General features: G+C 40.0%; 1 protein-coding gene, 1 long non-coding RNA gene and 1 other non-coding gene across 3 annotated transcripts; 2 read left to right on the forward strand and 1 right to left on the reverse strand.

The window, feature by feature from the left end:
• Positions 1-12,180: 12,180 nt before the first annotated feature.
• LOC115975350 lies at positions 12,181-14,496 on the reverse strand. The gene is made up of 2 exons (XR_004088111.1): positions 14,196-14,496; positions 12,181-12,631 (listed from the first exon to the last, which is right to left on the reverse strand). It is a non-coding gene; the product is annotated as an uncharacterized LOC115975350 (long non-coding RNA).
• A 115-nt stretch (positions 14,497-14,611) lies between these two features.
• On the forward strand, positions 14,612-14,683 carry TRNAG-UCC. The gene has a single exon. It is a non-coding gene; the product is annotated as a tRNA-Gly (tRNA).
• A 4,017-nt stretch (positions 14,684-18,700) lies between these two features.
• Positions 18,701-21,692, forward strand: LOC115975349 (V-type proton ATPase subunit E-like). The gene is made up of 6 exons (XM_031096095.1): positions 18,701-18,932; positions 19,011-19,111; positions 19,199-19,355; positions 20,358-20,554; positions 20,884-20,983; positions 21,394-21,692. The coding sequence occupies exons 1-6, from the start codon at positions 18,831-18,833 to the stop codon at positions 21,427-21,429; spliced, it is 693 nt and encodes a 230-aa protein (XP_030951955.1). The 5' UTR covers positions 18,701-18,830; the 3' UTR covers positions 21,430-21,692.
• Positions 21,693-22,224: the final 532 nt, after the last annotated feature.

Genomic DNA, 22,224 nt, shown 5'->3' on the forward strand with positions numbered 1-22,224 from the left:
AAAAAACTTAGATAAGACCCATGGTGTAAAATTAAACAACAATTAGTTACAATTTAGATTCTAATGGGATTCTCTCTCAATTTTGAATTTAATTATATCTATATAGAATTTTTTTTTCCAATAATTCTTTTTATTGGTGTATTAGAGGCTAAGAGCGGACTTTTGGTTTTTTTTTTTTTTTTTGTCATTTATTAAAAATAGACCACCTCATTAGTACATTAGTCATACACAACAACAACAACAACAATAATAATTATAACATAATTAAACAAAAGGACCAATAATGCTTGTTTTTTGGAACTTTAAGATTCAATTGTAAACTTACTGGCCTAACTGATGATACTGAAAATATCACCAATAGGTCACACAGCACTCGCGACTCAAAGCGAACCTGCACAACAAAAACAATCGAAAGAAAACCTTAGAGAGCACCGGTGTGGTGCCGGCCAAATACTCTCCGAATGTCAAGTTAGAATTATTCTCACAACTCTAGAGTGCTAGAGAGGGTAAATTATGCGTACCTTGATTTGCGAGGGTATTATGGCTTTTATAGTAGTAGAGAGTCGGCTTTTCCTTCTTGGTGTCCAAGTCTTTTCCATATGGGACTCTACTTCAAGTCTTTCTGAGCGTGGTGAGCAAGGTTTTCCTTATAGAGGAGATCTATTTTCAGCGTGCGTGTCTTCTAGAATCACCCTTGTGCTCAGATTTCCATATTGGAATTCTAGGGCGTTTCTAGGCGATGAGCGATAGAGATCTTAGATCATGGGCCCTTATTGAGCCCTTCAGCGATGGGCCTTTAAAGAGCGTTGGATCATCTTTACACCGGCCCAACAGTTCCTATCCATCAGGCCTATTACCATAGGCCCGTCAGGTACATATTTTATCCTCTTCAGTTGCCCCCTTCACCCCAAGGGTCCGTCAGCTTTTAGGACAAAGGAACCATGGGGTGACGATCCTAAGGTAAAGGGTATGACAGATATTTTCTATGACGGAATGAGACCGATAAGAAAAAAAAGAGGTTTTAAGGTTATAGTGACAATGGGTTGACAGATTCATGCAAGCTAGGATGACGGTTCAAACAAGGAGTCCGTCGACCATACCAACAACAGACAGGCTGTACGAAAGTCATCAATGATGGTGACACGTGTCATAATTTGATTGGGTTTTACCTCGGATCGAAGCGACGCTTCGACTTCCGTGCATCTCCCTTATAAATAAGGGAGTCATCCCTCTCATTTCTCCAGTTTCAGCAAAATTTAACCTGTCAGAGCTCACCCGTCACACCTGTCAGAGCATACCCGTCACGTTTTGTTAGGGGCTGAACTGTCCAGTTGCTTCAATCGTCAGTGCTATACTTCCTCATTTCGTTTATAAATTTGGTAAGTGCTCTTTTCAAAGCCAATCTTGTTTTAATTTACACCCGTTATGGACACATAGACCCCGTCAGAGTCTTAGGCTCTTGTCGTTTCATGTAGGAAATGTCTAGTGCGTCCAGTAATCAGTCGGTTGTTCGTGACGGGCTGGATTACGAGGAAGTATATCCGTCATGTCATAGAGAACAAGATATTCCTGGTGATGATAGGAGTCCGTCCACCTCCTTCTCGTCCTCAACATATGAGGATATGGAGGTGGTTGAACAAGACGAAGGCTCTAATGATGGTGAGGAACAGATTGTTAGATCCGTCGTTGGTGCTGATGGGTTTAGGGAGTTCGTCATGCTACCAGAGTGGACGGTGAATTACTTCTCGTCTGTCATCAAAGAGAAGCACTTTAAGACATTTAGGGATAACTATCAAATTCCAGAAAATATTTCCATCCGTCTACCCTATAAATCAGAGAGATGTTATTATGAAGGGGTAGAGGGTGTCGGGGTATATGAGCAAATGTTGAAGGCCGGACTCAGGTTCCCATTGAGTTCGCTTCACCATGAACTCCTCCGTCATCTGGGATTGTCCGTGAACCAGATTTCCCCTAATGCTTGGAGGGTCTTCATAGCGATGGAGATCTTGTACGGCGCAATGTCCGATGGAGCCAAGAGGCTGACGGTTAGGGAGTTCCTTCATTGCTACTGTCCGACGAAATCGATAGGTCTAGGGGAATATATAGCTTCGTCCCCAAGAGTCCGCTATTGAAAGTTATCTATGATACACCGGACTCAAATAGGGATTGGAAAAGCCGTTATTTCTTCCTAGAGGGTGACGGTTGGATGTGTCGTCCAGGGGATACGGACTTCATGCCCGTTGACACCACTTGGGGCATATTACACCCGTCTAGTATGGACCGTCCTCAAAATTTTAACTTAATTTCATTATGTATGTTTGAAACAATCTAACCGTCCTCTCTTCTTTGTAGTTAGACGACGCCCTCAAGTCGATTTTAAGGAGTTCGCCTTCCTTGAGAAAATCTTCTCAAAGACCCAGCCGAAGGAAAGGACTTGGGCGAAGCTGGTGACACTTAAGACCATTCATTGGTATTACGACGGACCAGAGCCAATAGCAGCAGCCGTTAAGCACGAGGCACAGATTAGGAGGTGTAAGTTCGTCACCCTATACTTTATAATTTGTGTAACTTATTTTGATAATTAATACTCCCGTCCACGTTTCAGAAATGGACGACGCCAAGAGAAGAGCTTTGATCAGATCCAAAGCCGTAAAGAAGACCGGCGATGTTGCTCCCTCTGTGACGGGCCCAAGCAATCTGTCTGCCAAAAGGAAAACTCTGCCCAAAGTGGATCGTCAGGCCAAGAAGGCCAAAGTGTCTTTGGAACCCGTCGTGGGACTTATGGCGGAGCCTCCGAAGACGGCAACTCCAATCAAGCACGGGGTTGGCAAGGGCCTCATGAAGGGACTGTCGAAGGATCAAGAGAAGCCACCCGTCCTTCTTCGAGAGGATTCTAAGCACGCCTTAGAACAGATTTCCTCCATCATATCGGCGGAGGATTATGAAGACTTAGGCAATCACTCGACAGAGGCCATGGGTGAGACGGGCCTTTTTGCAATTACACAGGTAAGACAGCCCGTCTACTATTCAAATGCAAATTACATATTTTTTGCTCATAGTTCGTTTCATAATTATCATTGTTATCATTTTTTAGGCAATGGTCATGATGAAGGGGTTGATGGGACGGTGCCTCAGCCATGAGACGGCCCTGGATCGTGTGCGGGCGAAAGCGAAGCAGACGGAGGAAGAACTTCTTCAGCTACGAAATTGGAAACCCAAGATGGAGAAGAAGCTTGAACTTTCTGAGAAGGCAAGGAAAAACCTTGAACAGGTGACGGAAGAGGCGAAGAAGGCTTTAGAGAGCAAGGACAAGGAGATAGAATATCTGAAAAATGAAGTCCGCCAGGCTAAGGATGTTGCGGTTCGTGAGTACCGTGACTCCGACGCCCTAATTACTGAGCTAGGTGACTCTTTCCATCAAGGTTTCATGGATGCCATCCGTCAGGTCAAGCAAGCTTATCCGGACTTGGACATTTCAAAGTTCAAAGTTGAAGACCCAGCTTAGACATCCGTCGTGCCTGCTGCTTCAGAGGATACAGACGACCTCTTTGCTGATGACGATGCCCTTGGTGACGAGGAGTCAGCACCAGCAAAAGTTGAACAAGCTAAGCCTGATACAGAGACAGTTCCTTAGTCCATCGTCAATGAGGACAAAGTTCAGTAGCTAGATTTTTTTTTTTTTTTTTTTTTTATGTACTTTGGGAACAATTCTCATCCGTTGTTGATGATATGTAAACATTGCCTTCTAATGGCCTATTTTTTGTCAAATGCATCCGTTTACTTCATTTTATATGTTGAATGTTTTAATTTTTTGAATTTTCTAATTTTTGCGCTTGAATTCTGTCATTGTGGAACCTGTTTCTATCCGTCCAGCTATTAGTTACTATTGGATCCGGCATATATAGGTATGTTTTTGGTCTTAAGAATTTATTCTTTGGAAACCCGTCTATCCGTCCACTTTGGACAAGACTCGTCACCGTTGTAGAATGATCCGTCCACTTTGTGGGCTCATTTTGGATTCGTCCATGTTGGACTTCCAATCGTCATCCTCGTAGGATGATCCGTCCATCTTGTGGACTTTATTTTGTATCCGTCCATTTTAGTCTTTAAGTCGTCATCCTCGTAGGATGATCCGTCCATCTTGTGAACTTTATTTTGTATCCGTCCATTTTGGACTTCAAGTGGTCATCCTCATAGGATGATTCGTCCATTGTTTGGACTTACTTTGTATCCGTCCAATTTGGACTTCAAGTTGTCACCCCCGTAGGATGATCCGTCCATTTTTTGGACTTATGTTGTATCCGTCCAATTTGGACTTCAAGTTGTCACCCTCGTAGGATGATCCGTCCATTTTTTGTACTTATTTTGTATCCGTCCATTTTGGACTTCAAGTGATCATTCTTTTAGGATGATCCGTCCATTGTTTGGACTTATTTTGTATCCGTCCATTTTGGACTTCAAGTGATCATTCTTGTAGGATGATCCGTCCATTGTTTGGACTTATTTTGTATCCGTCCAATTTGGACTTCAAGTGGTCATCCTTGTAGGATGATCCGTCCATTTTTTGGACTTATTTTGTATCCGTCCATTTTGGACTTCAAATCGTCATCCTCGTGGGATGATCCGTCCTATTTTGTTGATAATTATAGTAATAACACATCCATGTAGAAAATCAAAATTGTATCTGATTATTATTCTTAATAGAAATGCGTAAGGGAAAAGTGCCTGCCCCCTTGGGCTTAAAAAGGCACGACTGGATTGTAGCAAAAAATAGCTGAAGAAAAACTAATAATTAAAAAATTTAAGATAAACTGGTCGCCGTTCGCCGTGTTACTATTATTGGTAGTACTTTCTCAAGTGCTCGGCATTCCATGGATGCGGTAGCCTCTTTTCGTCTGTCGTCTCCAGGTGGTAGGTTCCTTTCCTTTTCCATGACGTAACTCGGTAAGGTCCTTCCCAATTGGGGCCGAGCTTTCCTTGTGTAGGGTCTCTAGTTGCACCCATGGCCTTCTTGAGTACGAGGTCTCCTACTTGGAAGTCTCTGTGTTGGACCCGGGAGTTGTACTGTTTGGCCATGCGATCCTGGTATCTAGCGATCCTTTGCTCCGCTGTCGACCTAACCTTGTCTATCAGGTCCAGCTGTAGCCGCATTGTTTCGTCATTCCTGCTCTCGTCATGGTTGTGAACCCTGTAACTTGTGAGCCCAACTTCTGCTGGGATGATCGCCTCGCTCCCGTACGTTAGTCGGAATGGCGTCTCTCCTGTTGGGGTCCTCACCGTTGTCCTGTATGCCCATAGTATGCTTGGCAATTCTTTAGGCCATATGCTCTTTGCCCCCTCCAGCCGAGTCTTGATAATCTTAAGCAGGGATCGGTTCGTGACTTCAACCTAGCCATTAGCCTGAGGATGGGCGGGTGATGAGTAGTGGTTTTTTATTCCTAGTTGTGAGCAGAAGTCCCGGAAGTGGCCGTTATCGAACTGCCTCCCGTTGTCTGAGACAAGGACTCTAGGAATACCAAACCTGCATATGATGCACCTCCAGACAAAATTTCTAATGTTCTTCTCCGTAACGGTGACCAAGGCTTCCGCTTCTACCCATTTTGTAAAGTAATCAATACCCACTACCAAGAACTTCAGCTGTCTTACCGCCGTTGGAAAAGGTCCCATGATATCTAGTCCCCACTGAGCGAACAGCCATGGAGCCGTCATCGGGGTCAGCTCCTCGGTTGGCTGTCCAATAACATTGCTGAATCTCTGGCATTTGTCGCAGCTTTTGACGTAATACTCGGCATCCTTCTGCATTGTTGGCCAGTAATACCCAGCCCGTACCAGTTTGTGCACCAACGACCTCGATCCAGAATAGTTCCCGCATATCCCTTCGTATACTTCCCTCATTACGTAGTCTGCCTCTTCGACACCCAGGCATCTTAGATATGGATGGGAGAAACCTCTCTTGTACAAGATGTCTTTTATCAAGACGAACTTTGCCGTTTGGACTTTTAGCTTTCTTGCTGCCTCCCTCTCGTCTGGCAATAACCCGTCCTTCAAGTATGAAATTATCTGTGTAGTCCAGTTACTTTCGGAGCATATCTCCTGCATGTTTCCGGGGTCTATTAGTGGAGAAAGTTGAACAAAAGAAAGTACATTACTCGGTGTTATCATATGTTCTGCGGAAGCAGTTTTGGCTAGCCGATCGGCGAGCTCATTTTCTCCCCTGGGGATTTGGATGACCTTGGCTTCTAGGTCGTCGATTCTCGTCCTTACTTGATCAAGATATCTCTTCATCCTTTCCCCCTTGCATTCATAATCTCCGTTTACTTGATTGGTCACGACCTGAGAGTCGCAGTAAATGACTACGCTCTCGGCTCCAGCGGCTTTGGCTAGGTCGAGGCCTGCCACCACTTCTTCATATTCCGCTTCATTGTTGGTGGTAGGGAAGTTGAGACGGACCATACATTCAATCTTGTCTCCTTCAGGTGACAGCAATACGATGTCGGCTCCCCCGGCTCGCCGATTGGATGATCCGTTGGTATATATGCTCCACTGAGGGGACTCTTCTGCCCCCTTGTCTTCGTCACGAGTAAATTCTGCTATGAAGTCGGCTACGACCTGTCCTTTAATGGCTACACGTGGACGGTACTTGATATCAAATTCGCTCAATTCTATCGCCCATAGCGTCAGTCGACCTGCAGCTTCAGGATTACTCAATGCCCTTCGAAAGGCTTGTCGGTCATTACGTTCATGGTATGGACTTGAAAGTAGGGCTTGAGCTTGCGAGTCGTCGTGACTAATGCAAAAGTGAGTTTCTCCATAGGTGGGTATCTTTCTTCGGCACCGCGGAGCGCCCAGCTGGCGTAGTATACGGGCTTCTGTACCCTATCCTCTTCTCTAATTAAGGCCGCGCTGACTGCGACAGGGGAGATAGCCAAGTAGAGGAAGAGTTCTTCACCTGGTTGCGAGGGACTCAGTAGGGGTGGTGAAGATAGATATGCTTTCAACTCCTCGAATGCTCGCTGACACTCGTCCGTCCACTCGAAAGACTTCTTTAACGTGCGAAAGAAGGGCAAACACTTGTCCGTGGCTCTCGACACGAATCTATTCAATGCCGCTATCTTGCCGTTAAGACTTTGTACTTCCTTCACATTTCTCGGGGGGGGGGGGGAGGGCATCTCTATTATGGCTCGGATCTTGTCCGGGTTAGCCTCAATCCCCCTTTGAGATACCATAAATCCTAGGAATTTTCCTGCTGTTACGTTGAATGCGCACTTTCCCGGATTGAGCTTCATGTTATAGGATCGAAGCGTACCGAATGTTTCCCTAAGATCTTCTAGGTGGTCTTCCTCCTTCCGGCTCTTCACTAGCATGTCATCGACGTAGACCTGGACATTCCTCCCGATTTGCTGCGAACATTTTGTTCATCAGTCTTTGGTATGTTACCCCCGCATTTTTTAGGCCGAATGGCATTACTTTGTAGCAGAAGAGGCCTTGACTGGTCACAAACGAAGTCTTCTCCTGATCAGCCTCGTGCATGCGGATCTGGTTATAACCCGAGAAAGCGTCCATGAAGCTTAGAAACTGGTGTTGAGCCGTTGAGTCTACTAGGACGTCGACCCTTGGAAGGGGATAGCTATCTTTGGGACACGCTTTGTTAAGATCGGTGAAGTCCACGCACATCCGCCACTTGCCGTTCGCTTTTTCCACCATTACTACATTCGCCAGCCAATCGGGATAGTAGACTTCCCTAATGAAGCTTGCCTCTTATAGTTTGCAGACTTCTTCCGTTATTGCTTGGTCTCGTTCCGGGGCGAACACTCTCTTCTTCTGTCGGACGGGTGGAAAGGAGGGCAATACATTCAATTTATGTACCATGACTGAGGGATCGATTCCTGGAATGTCGTCATGACTCCAGGCGAACACATCTTGATAGCTCCTCAAGAAAGTTATGAGCTCTTGACGGATTGCGGGTTTGGCGAGCGTTCCGATCTTAGTTGTTCGGTCCGGATTGGAGCTGTCGAGAGTTATCTCCTCTAGCTTCTCTGTTGGTTCTGCCACCGTTCGGTGTTCTTCTATGTTCAAGGCCTGGATTTGGTCTTCCATCTCCATCATAGCCACGTAGCATTCCCGTGCGGCCATTTGACTTCCGCGGAGCTCCCCTGCTCCATAATCCGTAGGAAACTTGATCATCAGATGGTAAGTTGATGTCACCGCCTTCCACAAGTTGAGCGTGGGTCGTCTGAGGATAGCGTTGTAAGCGGACGAACAGTCGACCACCAGGAAAGTTACGTCCCTGGTGATTTGCTGGGGGTAATCACCTACCGTCACTGATAACGTGACCGCGCACAAAAGGTGTACCCGGCTCCCTCCGAAACCAACGAGCGGGGCGTTCGTCGGCATCAATCGCTCCCTGTCAATCCTCATTTGCTGGTACGCCGGATAATACAAGATATCGGCTGAGCTGCCGTTGTCGACCAACACCCGGTGCATGTTGTAGTCTCCTACCCGTATGCTGACGACGAGGGCATCATCGTGTGGATGGTGTAGGCGTCGTGCATCTTCTTCTGAGAACCCGATAACGGGGCCTTCTCTCCTTGCTATCTTCGGCACAGTGCCCGTCAACTGGACGCTCTGTACCATCCGGAAGTACGTTTTGCGAGCCTTTTTTGAAGACCCGGCTGCAACTGTTCCTCCAATTATCATCCTTATGTCCCCTATAGGAGGTCTTGGTCGTTCGTTCTCTCGTCGAGGGTGTTGTTCTTGTGGGGGTGGATCTGTTCTCTCCTTGCTGACGAACTTTTGCAGCTTTCCTTGTCAGATAAGGGTTTCAATTTGCTGCTTCAAGTCGTAGCAATCGGCTGTGTCGTGACCATGGTCACGGTGGAAGCAGAAATATTTGTCCCTGGATCGTTTGTTGGGGTCACTCTTCAGCTTTCTCGGAAATGTCAGGGCCCCTTCGTCCTTAATCTGCATTAGGACTTGGTCTATCGGGGCGGTTAATAGGGTGAAACTTGTGAACCTTCCCCCCATGGGTTTAGGGGGTCTCTCCTCCCTTCGGTCTCCCATCCTGCCTTTCTTCCGCCCCTGGTCCTGTCGGGGGTCTTCTTGCCTGTCTCTTTTCTTGGGCCTATCTTCTCGGGCCAACAGCACGTCTTCAACGTTCATATATTTGGTGGCCCTGTAAAGCACCTCTGACATGGTCTTTAGGTCGTTTTTGTATAGGGAGAACAAAAACTTACCCCCCTTCAGCCCATTCGTGAATGCTGCCACTAGTATCTTGTCGTCGGCTTCGTCAATCGAGAGTGCCTCTTTATTGAAGCGTGATATGTAGGCCCTTAACGTCTCCTCCTCTCGCTGCTTGATATTCATTAAACAAGCTGTGGACTTCTTATACCGATGTCCTCCGATGAAGTGCGTAGTAAATTGAGCGCTTAGCTCCTTGAAGGTGCTGATGGAGTTGGGTGCTAGCCGGTTGAACCAAATCCTTGTTGCGCCCTTTAGGGTTGTAGGAAAGACCTTACACATAATTGCGTCTGCCACTCCCTGAAGGTGCATCAGGGTCTTGAAGGTCTCTAGGTGATCTAGAGGGTCCTTAACCCCATCATAACTATCCATATTTGGCATGCAGAACTTACTTGGCAGGGGGAAGGAGTTGACGGTTGTCGTAAATGGCGAGTCAGTCCTGTTGACAAGGTCGTCAAGATCACTGGACACTCGTCCCTTGAGAGCATTCATTATCACTTCCATCTGTTCCTTCATCGCCTGCATCTCCGCGATGATGGGTGGCGGGGCCGTATCTGCCAGAGAAGGAATGCTAGTGTCCCGTCGCTCTGGTCTGCTTGGGGCGTTGCTGGCTTGTGGTCCTTCGTGGTTCTTCCTTTCAGCGCTAGTCCCTTCTTGTTCTGCTCCTTGGTTGTTGGGAGCCGCATTTTTCTTGTTTAGTTGCTTTTCTAGGTCGTGGTTTTGTTTGGTGAGGCGCTCCACGGCTGTGGCGAGCGTCCTGACCTGTCTCTCAAGAGCAGTCGTAGGGGCTTCTTCTTCTTGAACGTCGTTAGTGGTCGCCATTGAGCGAGTGAGTACCATGTAACTATTTTGTCTAGGAAGCGATAATGTGCTACGTTTCCCACAGACGGCGCCAACTGATGATACCGAAAATATCACCAATAGGTCACATAGCACTCGCGACTCAAAGCGAGCCTATACAACAAAAACAATCGAAAGAAAACCTTAGAGAGCACCGGTGTGATGCCGGCCAAATACTCTCCGAAGGTCAAGTTAGAATTATTCTCACAACTCTAGAGTGCTAGAGAGGGTAAATTATGCGTACCTTGATTTGCGAGGGTATTAGGGCTTTTATAGTAGTAGAGAGTCGGCTTTTCCTTCTTGGTGTCCAAGTCTTTTCCATATGGGACTCTACTTCAAGTCTTTCTGAGCGTGGTGAGCAAGATTTTCCTTATAGAGGAGATCTATTTTCAGCGTGCGTGTCTTCTAGAATCACCCTTGTGCTCAGATTTCCATATTGGAATTCTAGGGCGTTTCTAGGCGATGAGCGATAGAGATCTTAAATCATGGGCCCTTACTGTGCCCTTCAGCGATGGGCCTTTAAAGAGCGTTGGATCATCTTTACACCGGCCCAACAGTTCCTATCCGTCAGGCCCATTACCATAGGCCCATCAGGTACATATTTTATCCTCTTCACTAACAATACTACTTTAAGGTGAAATAACATAACTCACAGTCTTATAAGTTGTATTACAACTACGGTCATGAGTTCGAGTTGTGAGAGCATCATTGTGTAGGGAGATTGTCAAGGGCTCACAATTCAATTCCCTTTCGATCACTCTAAAAACAGGCTTGCGATACACAGTCTGATAAGACTTTTACAATATATAGTACATTTAACTCTTTAATTTGTAATGCATCTTTATCAGAATAGTCGAAACTAATCTAAAATGCATGTTGATTATGGCAAAACTCGCTATAACACTTGTGTGTTATTTTCCTTCTTTGGGGTTTGGGGCTTAAGGCCACATGAAGAGCAATCAGCGGTTATGTTCAGAGCTTTTGAGTTTGCGTTTGTTTGTTGGCCTAAATGAGTGTAAGTTGTAACCCTACAACCCATGTCACTACTCAAACTGAAATGGAATTGTCCTCCCCGAAATTGGTTTAAGCTTAATTCGGATTGGTCTTCACTCCTCATTAGTTAACCCAAGTCTCACAGGTGGTGGTGGACTCATTAGAGAAGCTAGCGGCGCTTGGGTTAGAGGGTACACAAAAGCTTTAGGTTTACCACAAGCACTGCCGCAGAATTTTGGGCCATTTGAGATGGCATAGATCTCTACTTGCTGTTGATATTGAATTAAATGCTGAATTGGTTGTTGAGTACGTTTGAAAAACTTCAAATGCTAGTAATGCCATTGTGACTGAAGGCAGGGAAAGTCTAAGACAAATCCTGTTGGCCAGGATTTCATCACCGCGGACGGGACTCATCTTTCACGAGATTTTGCTGTGTACTCGGAGCCCCCTGTTTATGTTTCTTTTTTGTTATATTGAATTAAATGCTGAATTGGTTGTTGAGTACGTTTGAAAAACTTCAAATGCTAGTAATGCCATTGTGACTGAAGGCAGGGAAAGTCTAAGACAAATCCTGTTGGCCAGGATTTCATCACCGCGGACGGGACTCATCTTTCACGAGATTTTGCTGTGTACTCGGAGCCCCCTGTTTATGTTTCTTTTTTGTTTATTTAGATTTGTCTAAAACAACTTAAGGACGTTCAGTAGCATCTATTAATGAAGTTATCCAACTACAAGTTTGATTGTTGCTACAAGAAATGCCTTTCATTCATTGTTATGAGCAAGTTTTGTCAGGGCCAGAATGTGCGACTATTAAGTTGCTACAATAGGGTGAGAAGTCTCGCCTTTACAAACTTAAAAGTTGCCTCAACAGGTTTATAGCAAGAATTGCCTATTGCTTGAAACTAATTCGCACACTATGATGCCAAATTAGTTAATATGGGAAAGTATTTCTTTCATCTAAACTGAGATGCAACTTTTTAAAGCATCATATATATATATATATATATATATATATATATATTCAAAATACAACACTACTTTTGCACAATAATCAAAATAAGCAAAAAATAACTAATAAGCTCATCCATGAAAACAAGCTCATCCAATTGGCCAAAAATCAATTAAAAAGCTAGATAAAACAATTTTAAAAGTCTATTGAGGTGCTAGTACAACCTCAGGTTCTCTAGGTGCTGCTGGTATCTTAAACTCCTCCGGAAGTGCTAGTAGATCCTCGTATTCTTTTGGCACCTTCAGAAATATACGCCCCCTACGAACCAGGTGTACAGTCTTTGTCACTGAAAAAGGGCCTTGATGCATTTTTATGTTCCCTGAGTAAACCTGACGAAATTGGGGCTCGTCAGGCAAAGGCACCCAAACACCCCCGAATTTAAATTCCATGGTGGCCTTACAAAAAATCACCCGGGCTTCATCTTGTGGTACCCCAGGCATAAACGCTGAATATAAGAGAGCTTCGTCGGTCTCATAGAGGCACACATCCGGAGAGACCTCCGGAGGCAAAGGTATATCATGTTGTTCCATGTTGATATAATTGATATTAATGCTGCATCAGAATTTTATTTTATTTTTTATTTTTAAAGTAAGATAAATAAAACCCAATGTTATTTGCCTGGCCAATCATAAAGATCTCCATCTGGAGTTAGGGTATTGATAATACATTTCAAGAGCTCTTTTTTTTTTTTGTTTTTTTTTCACTTACGAATAATTATATTGAACAAAACCCAGATACAAACAACAAAAGCACAACACAAAAAAAACTGCTGGACAGATCTGCAATGCAAACACCACGGGAAGCATTACAAAACACAAAACATCTTACCCTATGCTACTCTCCCTCTAAAACAGAAAAAGAAATATTCCACCCGATTCATAAAATTCTATTACAAATAGAATTAGGAACATTTTGCACAAAGAGGATTTGAAATCCAAGCTATGCCATTTAACACCTTCACAATCCTTTGAATCCACAAGTGGGATATATAGAGGCAACCGAAGCTAACGTGTGTAAAGAGGGTCTGAAACTACACTTCTGCAGATTACTGACACCCCATTGTAACACTCAATTTCAAATTATTTCAGTAACTCCTTTACTCCCATAGAAAATAGAAAACAACAAAATAGCCTGAAGGGCAAGGCTAGTTCACCTTATGACACAAAATATAGAAAGGATTTCTATCAAATACAAATCCCTATTAATTTTTAAAACCTAAGCTGAAAGTACAGGTACTGCAATGTAAAATCAAGTATTCAGTCTAACCTTATGTGAGAGGAAGGGGTAGCACATCACTACATTGTACACCAAGAGTTTGAATAATTTCTCTGCAAAAATTGAGACTAGTGGTGTGCATCTTTTTTGTATGCATCACATAAAAGGTTTGCGTCTTTTTTGTATGCATCATTTTAATGCTCCCATGAAGTTTATGTAATTTTAAAAGATCTATAGATTTTAATAAATAATAACTAGATAATCTCTAATAGACAGGTACATCCTTCTGAAACTCGTGTAGATATAAATTATATGTATTTGCTCTGTTTCTCATACATGATGATAACATAAGTCAATCAAATAGCTGTAAAAATTTTGGACATGTCTAGATAACAATCATATTCTATCACCTATGTTTAGCATTCAATCATTCACACTTTCAGAAGGGGGGACTAATTCAGTGCCCAAGGGAACAGAGGCAGGTGATAAGACATAAAACACAGAAATGAAAGAAATCTGAATTTGCAATTCAAAAATATACCATGACCCATCAAAACCTAAAAGCACACAAAAATTCTATATCACACAATAAAAATAGTGTTTTTTTAAAAAATAATTTAAAAAAAAAAAAAAAAAAAAAAAAAAAAAAAAAAAAAAAAAAACAGAAACAGAGCATGGTAATTACAAGTATACATGTTTAGTCATTCCCTCAAACACCTAGCACGCATGCCCCCTAAAACATTGCAACATAATTAACACAAAATTATAAACTTTATAGCGTGTATGAATAAATAACACAAAGTAATACAAAGAATTTGGTCTAAAAGAAACACAAAATTAATGGAAGATATTTGACAACACACCAAGAAAAAAAAGAAAAGAAAGAAAGAAAGAAACTTACCGATTAAGAGAGCAGGAATTCAACGAAATTAGGGTTAGGGTTTGGGGAGAGAATCAATACTCTGTACGGTACATAACAATCACAGTGGTCTTTTGCGTGAAGAGAGCAGTGTAGTCTGACTGACAATACCATACCATAACGTTAGCATGAAGAAGATTGCTATTAAAACCAAGGTTGGAGTATTCGAAATTCTTTTTTTTTTTTCTTTTTTTGAGAAACCAGAGTAATCGAAATTCAAGTATGAAAAGTTATATAATTGACTTGCAATCAAATAGATTCGATACTAGAGCATCAAAACAGGGATGGGGTTTGGGCTACAAATTTATCATTGAAAAGAAAATATAAAAAATAATAATAATTTACAGAAAATTTTATCATAATAAATAAAAATTTATAAGATCAACATAGCAAGTTAGGCGTTTGTAGTCCAACGGTTAGGATAATTGCCTTCCAAGCAATAGACCCGGGTTCGACTCCCGGCAAACGCATATGCAATTTTTTTGAGATTTTTTCCTCATTATGAAATTCTTGGATTTAAAGGTGATTTATGTCTTTGTCTTTGCTTTTCCTTTTCTTTTTTTGGTGGAACTCCCTGGATGAATATCATTCCATTGATTTGTAGTGACATAATTTTGCTAAAATGATCTTTAGATTCTCTAATCCTAGGACACTCTCGTTCAGTAGTTGTATGCATGATCATGATGTCAAACGGCTCAAAGTAAAAACTTAAGGTTTATTTGAATTTTTTTTTTTATTTAGAAAAAGATGAGAAGTTTTTTTAATTTATTAAGAGACAATGCAGTGAAGGAGAGATATTGATATATTTTCAAACTTTTTTTTGAAGAGAGTTTCAATATGACGTTCGCTTCTAATGATAGCTCTTTATCATCAGACCAAGACACTAATCAATTTTTGGTGTTAGCGGGGATTGAACCTCTGATCTCTTATACAACCATCAGATATTTTAGTAGTTGAGCTAATTAGAACCCATCATCAAACTTTGATTTTGATCTTGAGAGGAAGAAATATCATTTGGTCTGTGGTCGTATGATATATTGGGTGTCTATATTGATAGTCTAAAAAAAAAAATTCAAAAATTGAAGACTCAAGTCATTTTGGTGAAATAAATTGTTAATAATAATTCATCATACTAATAAATTTATTTTCTAAAACAATTAGAGTTTTTATTGAGCCATAATTTTGGGGGATTTGTTATGGATGGGAGACTAGATCTAGAATTGTCCCTCTTTGTTAAGAGTCTTGTAGTTTAACTATGACCCCTTGATGTTGTCAATGAAGATGTACATGATTCAAATTCCTCCTCCGAACGGCCCTTATCAAGGTTGACTCAGTACAGTTTAAGGCATAAATATATTTAAATATCACTTAAATAATAGTTAGTTAATGTTTTATAATATTATATATATATATATACACAAACACACATACTTGCCTCATCACACGCGCTTTGCGCTTGCAATGAGAGTTTTTTTTTTTTTTTTTTTTCTAGTGTCATAAATTTCCTTTAAAAAAAAATTTGGATAAGTTTGTTTTGAAGAAGTGAATTAGTGGGAGAATGTCCTATTTTGTAGGCATTTTAAATGAAGTTTGAGATATATTTTTACCGGGTTGTTCTTAAAATTTTTTCCCTGTTAAACATAAGGTTTAGGGGTATTTCTAAACCACATAAAAGTTTAATCCAAAGAAGGGAATCTTCTTATAAATAGTACAGTTTTTTTGGTCTAGTGTCATAATTTTCCTTTAAAAAAAAAATTGGATAAGTTTGTTTTGAAAACATGGATTAGTAGGAGAGTGTCCTACTAATCACAAAAATACCTTTTAAAAAAAAAATGGATAAGTTTGTTTTGAAGACATGGATTAGAAGGAGAGTGTCCTATTTTGTAGACATTTTAAGTGGAGTTGGAAATATATTTTTACCGGATTGTCCTCAAGTTTTTTCCGTATTAAACATAAGGTTTACGGGGTATTTTTGAACCACATAAAAGTCCAGTCCAAAGAATGAAATCCTTTTATAAATAGTATAGATATATATTATTATTATTATATTTTATTATGACTAACTCATTTTATACACCACTGTTAGTTTCTTTAAAACCTTCACCCTTCTTATCATGTGTGCATGTGTTAAAATACTTAGAATTTATAAAAAAAAAAAAAAAAAAAAAAAAAACAGTGGGTTAGTCCCACATTAGAAAATGTGAATTAAAGAAATTTAAAACCGGTGTTGTGTATTAAAGAGTTAAGCCATTTTGGATATACACCACTGTCAGTTTCGTTAAGACTTTCTCATTTCTTCCCGTGTGTGTATGTTAAAATATTTAGTATTCTAAAAAAAAATCTCACTTTATGGTGAATAAGTTGTATTTCTATAAATCCATAATTTTTTTTAAGCTTGCAAATTGATATGGAAACAAATTTGATTCTTGAAATTATCAAAAAAAAAAAAAAATGATTCATAACACTTTAACAAGATTTTGGTTTTGAGAAACCACTTCAACAAGATAGTAAATGAGTATTTGAATTACCTATGTGGTAAAATTTATAGTGTCTCTAATATTACCCTTATGAGAAACATTTGATATATTAGGACATAAAATAGAAGTTGCTTCTTTAGGGCCTTTCTCTAATAGGGACCCTAGGCCTAGGCCTAAGGTTGGCTCGGTTTATTGTTTGTAGTTATTGAATTAAAAAAAAATTAAAAAAATAAACCAAAAGAAGAAGAAGAAGAAAAAGAAAGCCTTCTTAATTAGTTGTGTTTAGTTATTATCACACGTTGGAAGGGTACCTAAGAACCCCCACTCATGGGTATTATGTTTAACCAATGAAGAACCCCATGGGTATTATGTTTAACCAATGAAGATAAGTGCCTAACTTGTAGGTTGTAGCCATCAAGAGTGTCTGAGTGTGTGTGTTTCCCAACCCCCCCCCCCCCCTCCCCCAACAAATCTTTGTTATAATATGAAGATTAAGGGAATTATGTTCCTAGTGTATTGGAATAGCAATTAGAGAGAAACGAAAGTACCATTGTGTAATTCATGTAATGTTCTATTAATTAGAAGTATTTTTTCTTTTTTTGTTTGATACAAGATAGAATTCTACTCTAACCTAATCTAAGTGTATATGTGTGTGAAGCTCCCTCTTGGAGACTTGAACCCCGACCCTTACCCCCTACACTCCACAAGCATTTATACTTGTGGAGTGACTATCGCATCAAGGGAGTGCGGTAGTTATTAATTAGAAGTATTGAGAAGTAATTGTTGGAGCATTCATAGTGATGCTCTTAAATTGCTATAAAGTTATTTTTAGCATCACAAACAATAAAATGCATGCTATATTGATGGTGCTAAAACTAAAAATTTTAGCACTCAAGCTACAATAAAATGCCAAAATTGAAAGCTTATTGTAATTCTCTCTCTTCAATTCTCTAGTTGTTTCTCTCTCTCTCTCTCTCTCTCTCTCCTCATACTCAAATTTTTCCCCCTCTTTGCTCTCTCTTTTGTGGTGGTGATGAGTTTTGTGACTAGTTGTGGGTGTGGTTGTGATGAGTTTTGTGGCTGATTGGAGGTGTGGTTGTGATGAGTTTTATGGCCAGTTATAGGTGTGGTGATGATGGGTTTTGTGGCCGGTTTTGGTTGCTGGGTTTCATGTCATTTTGTGCCTAATGGTAGTACTGCCAGTGGCTGGTGGTGTTGGGTTTTTGTGGTCGATTGTGTGAGTTTATTGGGTTTTGTGGCTGGTTGTATGGGTGGGTTTGTTGGGTTTTTGTGGCAAAGAGGAAGTGAGAAAGAAATTAATAAGTAAATAAGCAGTGTTTGGCCTAGATGTAAAAATATAAGAGAATTGATGTATGATGAGTTATAAAATAGTGTGTTAAAATAGACAAAATGAATTTTTTGAGATGACAAAAGCTAGAAATTTTAAGTCCAATTTTTTATTTTTCAATTTTTCGAGATAAAAAATGTGCTATATATATATATATAAATTTTGAAGCAAAAATGTCCTCTAAAATAATCAGGAAATGATAAATAGCTTCAAAATGCAGCAGATGTGCTATACTTTATTTATTTTGTATATTTTATTATTATTATTTTTTTTTGGTTTCCCAAAGTACCCCTAGATTTTTTTCTACATCCACAAGGGCTAGCTGAGACCACTTACTTAACCGACTAGAGCCCTTCCACTAAGCCAACCGTCGTTGGTTATTTTTTTTAATTTTTCATGAGAGCAAATGTGCTGTATTTGATTTGGGATATGTGAATGTGAGACGCCAAACGTGAACAGACTCAACAGAGTACTACTCTCCCTTGTCGTCTAGTAATTTATAACCCATTATAAACAAAAAACCACCACAAGTATTTTTTCCCCTCTGAATATCACCTGTTGATGGAAAAAAAAAAAAAAAAAAAAAAAAAAAGAATACCGTTCCCAAAAAAAAGAAAAAAAAAGAGCATAACTGATAAAATACAAATTTGAAGGAGCATATATAAATTAAATAAAAAAATAAGGCCTCTCTCTCTCTGTCTCTCTGCACTCTCTCGTCTTGTACTAGTCTAGATATCTCCCTCTCTCTCCCTCCTATCAATCAGAAAAACACAGCCCGATCTTATAGCCAAAATGAACGACACCGATGTCTCCAAGCAGATCCAGCAGATGGTCAGATTCATCCGCCAAGAAGCCGAGGAAAAAGCCAACGAGATCTCCGTCTCCGCCGAGGAAGTATATATCTCTTTTTCCCCTCCCTTTTTTTTGGTTTCTGAAATTGAATTTTAGTTAAATTCGATTGTTTTTGGTTAGGAATTCAATATAGAGAAGTTGCAATTGGTGGAGGCAGAGAAGAAAAAGATCAGGCAAGAGTACGAGCGCAAAGAGAAGCAAGTCGATGTTCGAAAGAAGATGTACAAATTTCTTTTTCTTTATGATCTAAACGAATCGGTAGTTTGAAGATTTCCAGTGAGATTTATGTGTGTTTTGCGAATTTGCAGTGAGTACTCGATGCAGCTTAATGCGTCTCGGATCAAAGTTCTTCAAGCACAAGACGACGTCGTTAATGCTATGAAAGACGCCGCCGCCAAGGAGCTTTTGAATGTGAGCAGCGATCACCATGTGTATAAGAGGCTTCTTAAAGATCTAATTGTTCAGGTCAGTAATTCAATCCTCTCGCTTTCTGTTCGATTTGAAAAGAAAAAAAAAAAAAATCCTATTTTGATTGTCTTGATATTGAATTTATGCATTTAGATATGAGTGTACGTGTTTGTGAAAATCGTAGAAATTCAAATGGCTTTTCGGAATACAGAATGAGAGGATTCGAGTATAGAAGAAATTTAAGCAAACATGATGAGATTTGGATTTAGGCGAATGTGAAAATTATAGAAATTTTCAGATGGCTTTCGGAGTAGAGAATGAGTGAATTCGGGAATAGTAAAATATAAGTAGTTTGTTACAAGTTTGTGGAAATTTTTTAGATTGAGATGTTTTTTAAGAATAAGAGAACAAGAGGATTCGAGAATAGAAGAAACTTAAACTAAGACGGTACTGAATTACTGTTAATTTCTTAGGCCAAAAATGGTTGTGAGAAAATATAATTCAAATGGCTTTTCGGAATAGAGAATGAGAGGATTTGAGAATAGAAGAAACTTAAAGCAAACGTTAAACATGTTAAGAGATACATCGGAAGAGAGAATGAGATGATTTGGGAATAGAAGAAACAGTTAGATTTACAAATTGCATTTACACTCAAGATATGAGTAGTTTGCTACTAATTTGTGAAAATTATAAAATTCAGATGGCTTTTGGAATAGAGAGCAAGAGGATTCGAGAATAGAAGAAACTTAAGCAAACATAAAATAAGACGATGCTGAATTGAGAGTGATTTCTTAGGCCATAAAAAGAGAATAAAAAAAGGTTGTGAGAGAGTATAGGAAATAGTACTTGTGCAGTGTCTAAGTGTGTTTTGAAAGCGTGGACTTAAGTTACTATAATTTCTGATGATGGCTTGAGGTTTCAGAATCAGATTTGTGATGATTTTGTAACTAAATTGAACCATGTGAAATGGATCGGCTAATCTTCAAAGTACAAGATTAGGTACAATCAGTAGATGAGTTTCTGATATATGATTGCTAATATAATGATTCTTTGATGCAGAGTTTGTTAAGATTGAAAGAGCCTTCTGTCTTATTGCGTTGTCGGGAAGATGATCTTCATTTGGTGCAGTCTGTGCTGGATTCAGCAGCAGAGGAGTATTCTGAGAAAGCAAGTGTTCATGCACCTGAGATTATAGTCGACAACAATGTCTATCTTCCACCTGCTCCCGGCCATCATAATGCCCATGCTCTTTCCTGGTAAATATTTTTTTGTTTAATTTGATACACTAATTATTGCCTGGTTCCATTTACTTTTTATTTTCCAATTACCCTTTGTTTGGGCTGTTTGGGGTGTTCTAAAGTAGTCTGCCTGAGTTGGACCAGGTTATTGAGGCTGCAAAAGCAGCTTTCATATAGGACTTTCCAAAATTTCGAAACCATCCTTCCCTTTTTGCTGTAGCTGTATGGTAGCCAGTGAATTAGGGAAGATTGAAATTGGCTATCTAACATCTTATGTTCTCAACAGCCTCTTTGTTACTGAAATTCTGTTGATGGAGAAGCTTTCTGATAATTTTATTGTTGTTCAGCTCTGGAGGTGTAGTTTTGGCTTCTAAAGATGGGAAGATTGTCTTTGAGAACACCCTTGATGCACGGTTGGATGTTTTATTCCGTAAAAAACTGCCAGAGGTATTTACCATTGTAAACTACATACATGTACAGTGTTATATTACATTAGTGCATACAACTTATACATATTCTGCCTTTGTTGTTTTGTTAGTAGTCACTAATTTCATGGACTGTGATATGGTTTGTAGTCATCCTGCTCAGCTAACTATGAGATTAAACGAAGTAAAGTATCAATTATTTTTGGTCCCCTACCCCACATTTTTTTATCATTGTTGGTTACTTTCTTCCAAAAAAAAAAAAAATGATGGTTAATTTCTTCAGTGATCACATTATTACACATGATGCCATTAGAATAGATGATATGTCATGCAAGACATATTCCAGTACTTGTAATATTGTGCTGCTTGGATCTGCAGTGATCATGTCTTGTGGAGTTAGATTGAACTAAGTTTCTGTTTCTCTTATTGCAGATCCGCAAGTGGCTATGTGGTCAGGTTGCTGCATGATGGGGAGGGTTGTGTTTTTATTGTATTGCTTTGTTGTCCCTATATTATTTATGTCCAAAGATTGTTATTTGACGATAAGATAAGATCTGTTGTCCAATTGCTTTTGTTTGTTTATCTCCAGTTTCTTGTTTGCTGAATAATTTTATCCGCTAAAATTAGTGTAGATGTTCTTCAGTTTGGTGCTCATGTCGTTTGGGGCATGAAAAAGTACTTATTCTTAGTAATAACGTTAATAAATGTTACCGGCTTGAGTATTTCTCTTATTTGTCCGTTTGAGCATAATTTGGGCTGAATGGTTTATCGTACAACTCTGCAGAATAGCTTTCTTTTTTGATGAACTGCAGAATAGCTTTCTATGCAAATTTGGAATGTTACTAAAATGGTATGAACTAGTGGGCTTATCAACCTGAGTTGTCCAATACCGCCGCCAACTTTAATGTTATGGTATGAACTAGTGTGCTGTTATCAATCTGGGTTGTCCATTACCCCCACCGACTTTTATGTTATGACTTCTACTAACTACAGTATGCCATGTGTTTATTTATTTATTTAATTTTCCATTTTAAACTTTAGTTATTGTATAAGGGGAAAAAATGGAGTGTGACATACCAAATTTTATTGGTAGAGCATAAAATGGAACACTCGCAGTGGGATAGAGGTTTTTTATTCTTACCTCTCTTAAATCTTTTAAAAATTTTGGGCATTTATGGTCTATTTGGTATGCGACCTAGAATTGTTCATTGAAGAATGACTTTTCCCAGCTTCGAGCACTTGCATCAATAAGTGCAAATTAGA

The sequence above is a fragment of the Quercus lobata genome, chromosome 2 (assembly GCF_001633185.2).
Source record: "Quercus lobata isolate SW786 chromosome 2, ValleyOak3.0 Primary Assembly, whole genome shotgun sequence".
Classification (NCBI taxonomy): domain Eukaryota; kingdom Viridiplantae; phylum Streptophyta; class Magnoliopsida; order Fagales; family Fagaceae; genus Quercus; species Quercus lobata.

Excerpts from the sequence above, each read along its gene's own strand:
- LOC115975349 (XM_031096095.1), top strand. The coding sequence starts at position 18,831 with ATGAACGACACCGATGTCTCCAAGCAGATCCAGCAGATGGTCAGATTC. Across the intron at positions 18,933-19,010 it reads TCTCCGTCTCCGCCGAGGAA|GAATTCAATATAGAGAAGTT; the intron begins GTATATATCTCT and ends GTTTTTGGTTAG. Across the intron at positions 19,356-20,357 it reads TTAAAGATCTAATTGTTCAG|AGTTTGTTAAGATTGAAAGA; the intron begins GTCAGTAATTCA and ends TCTTTGATGCAG.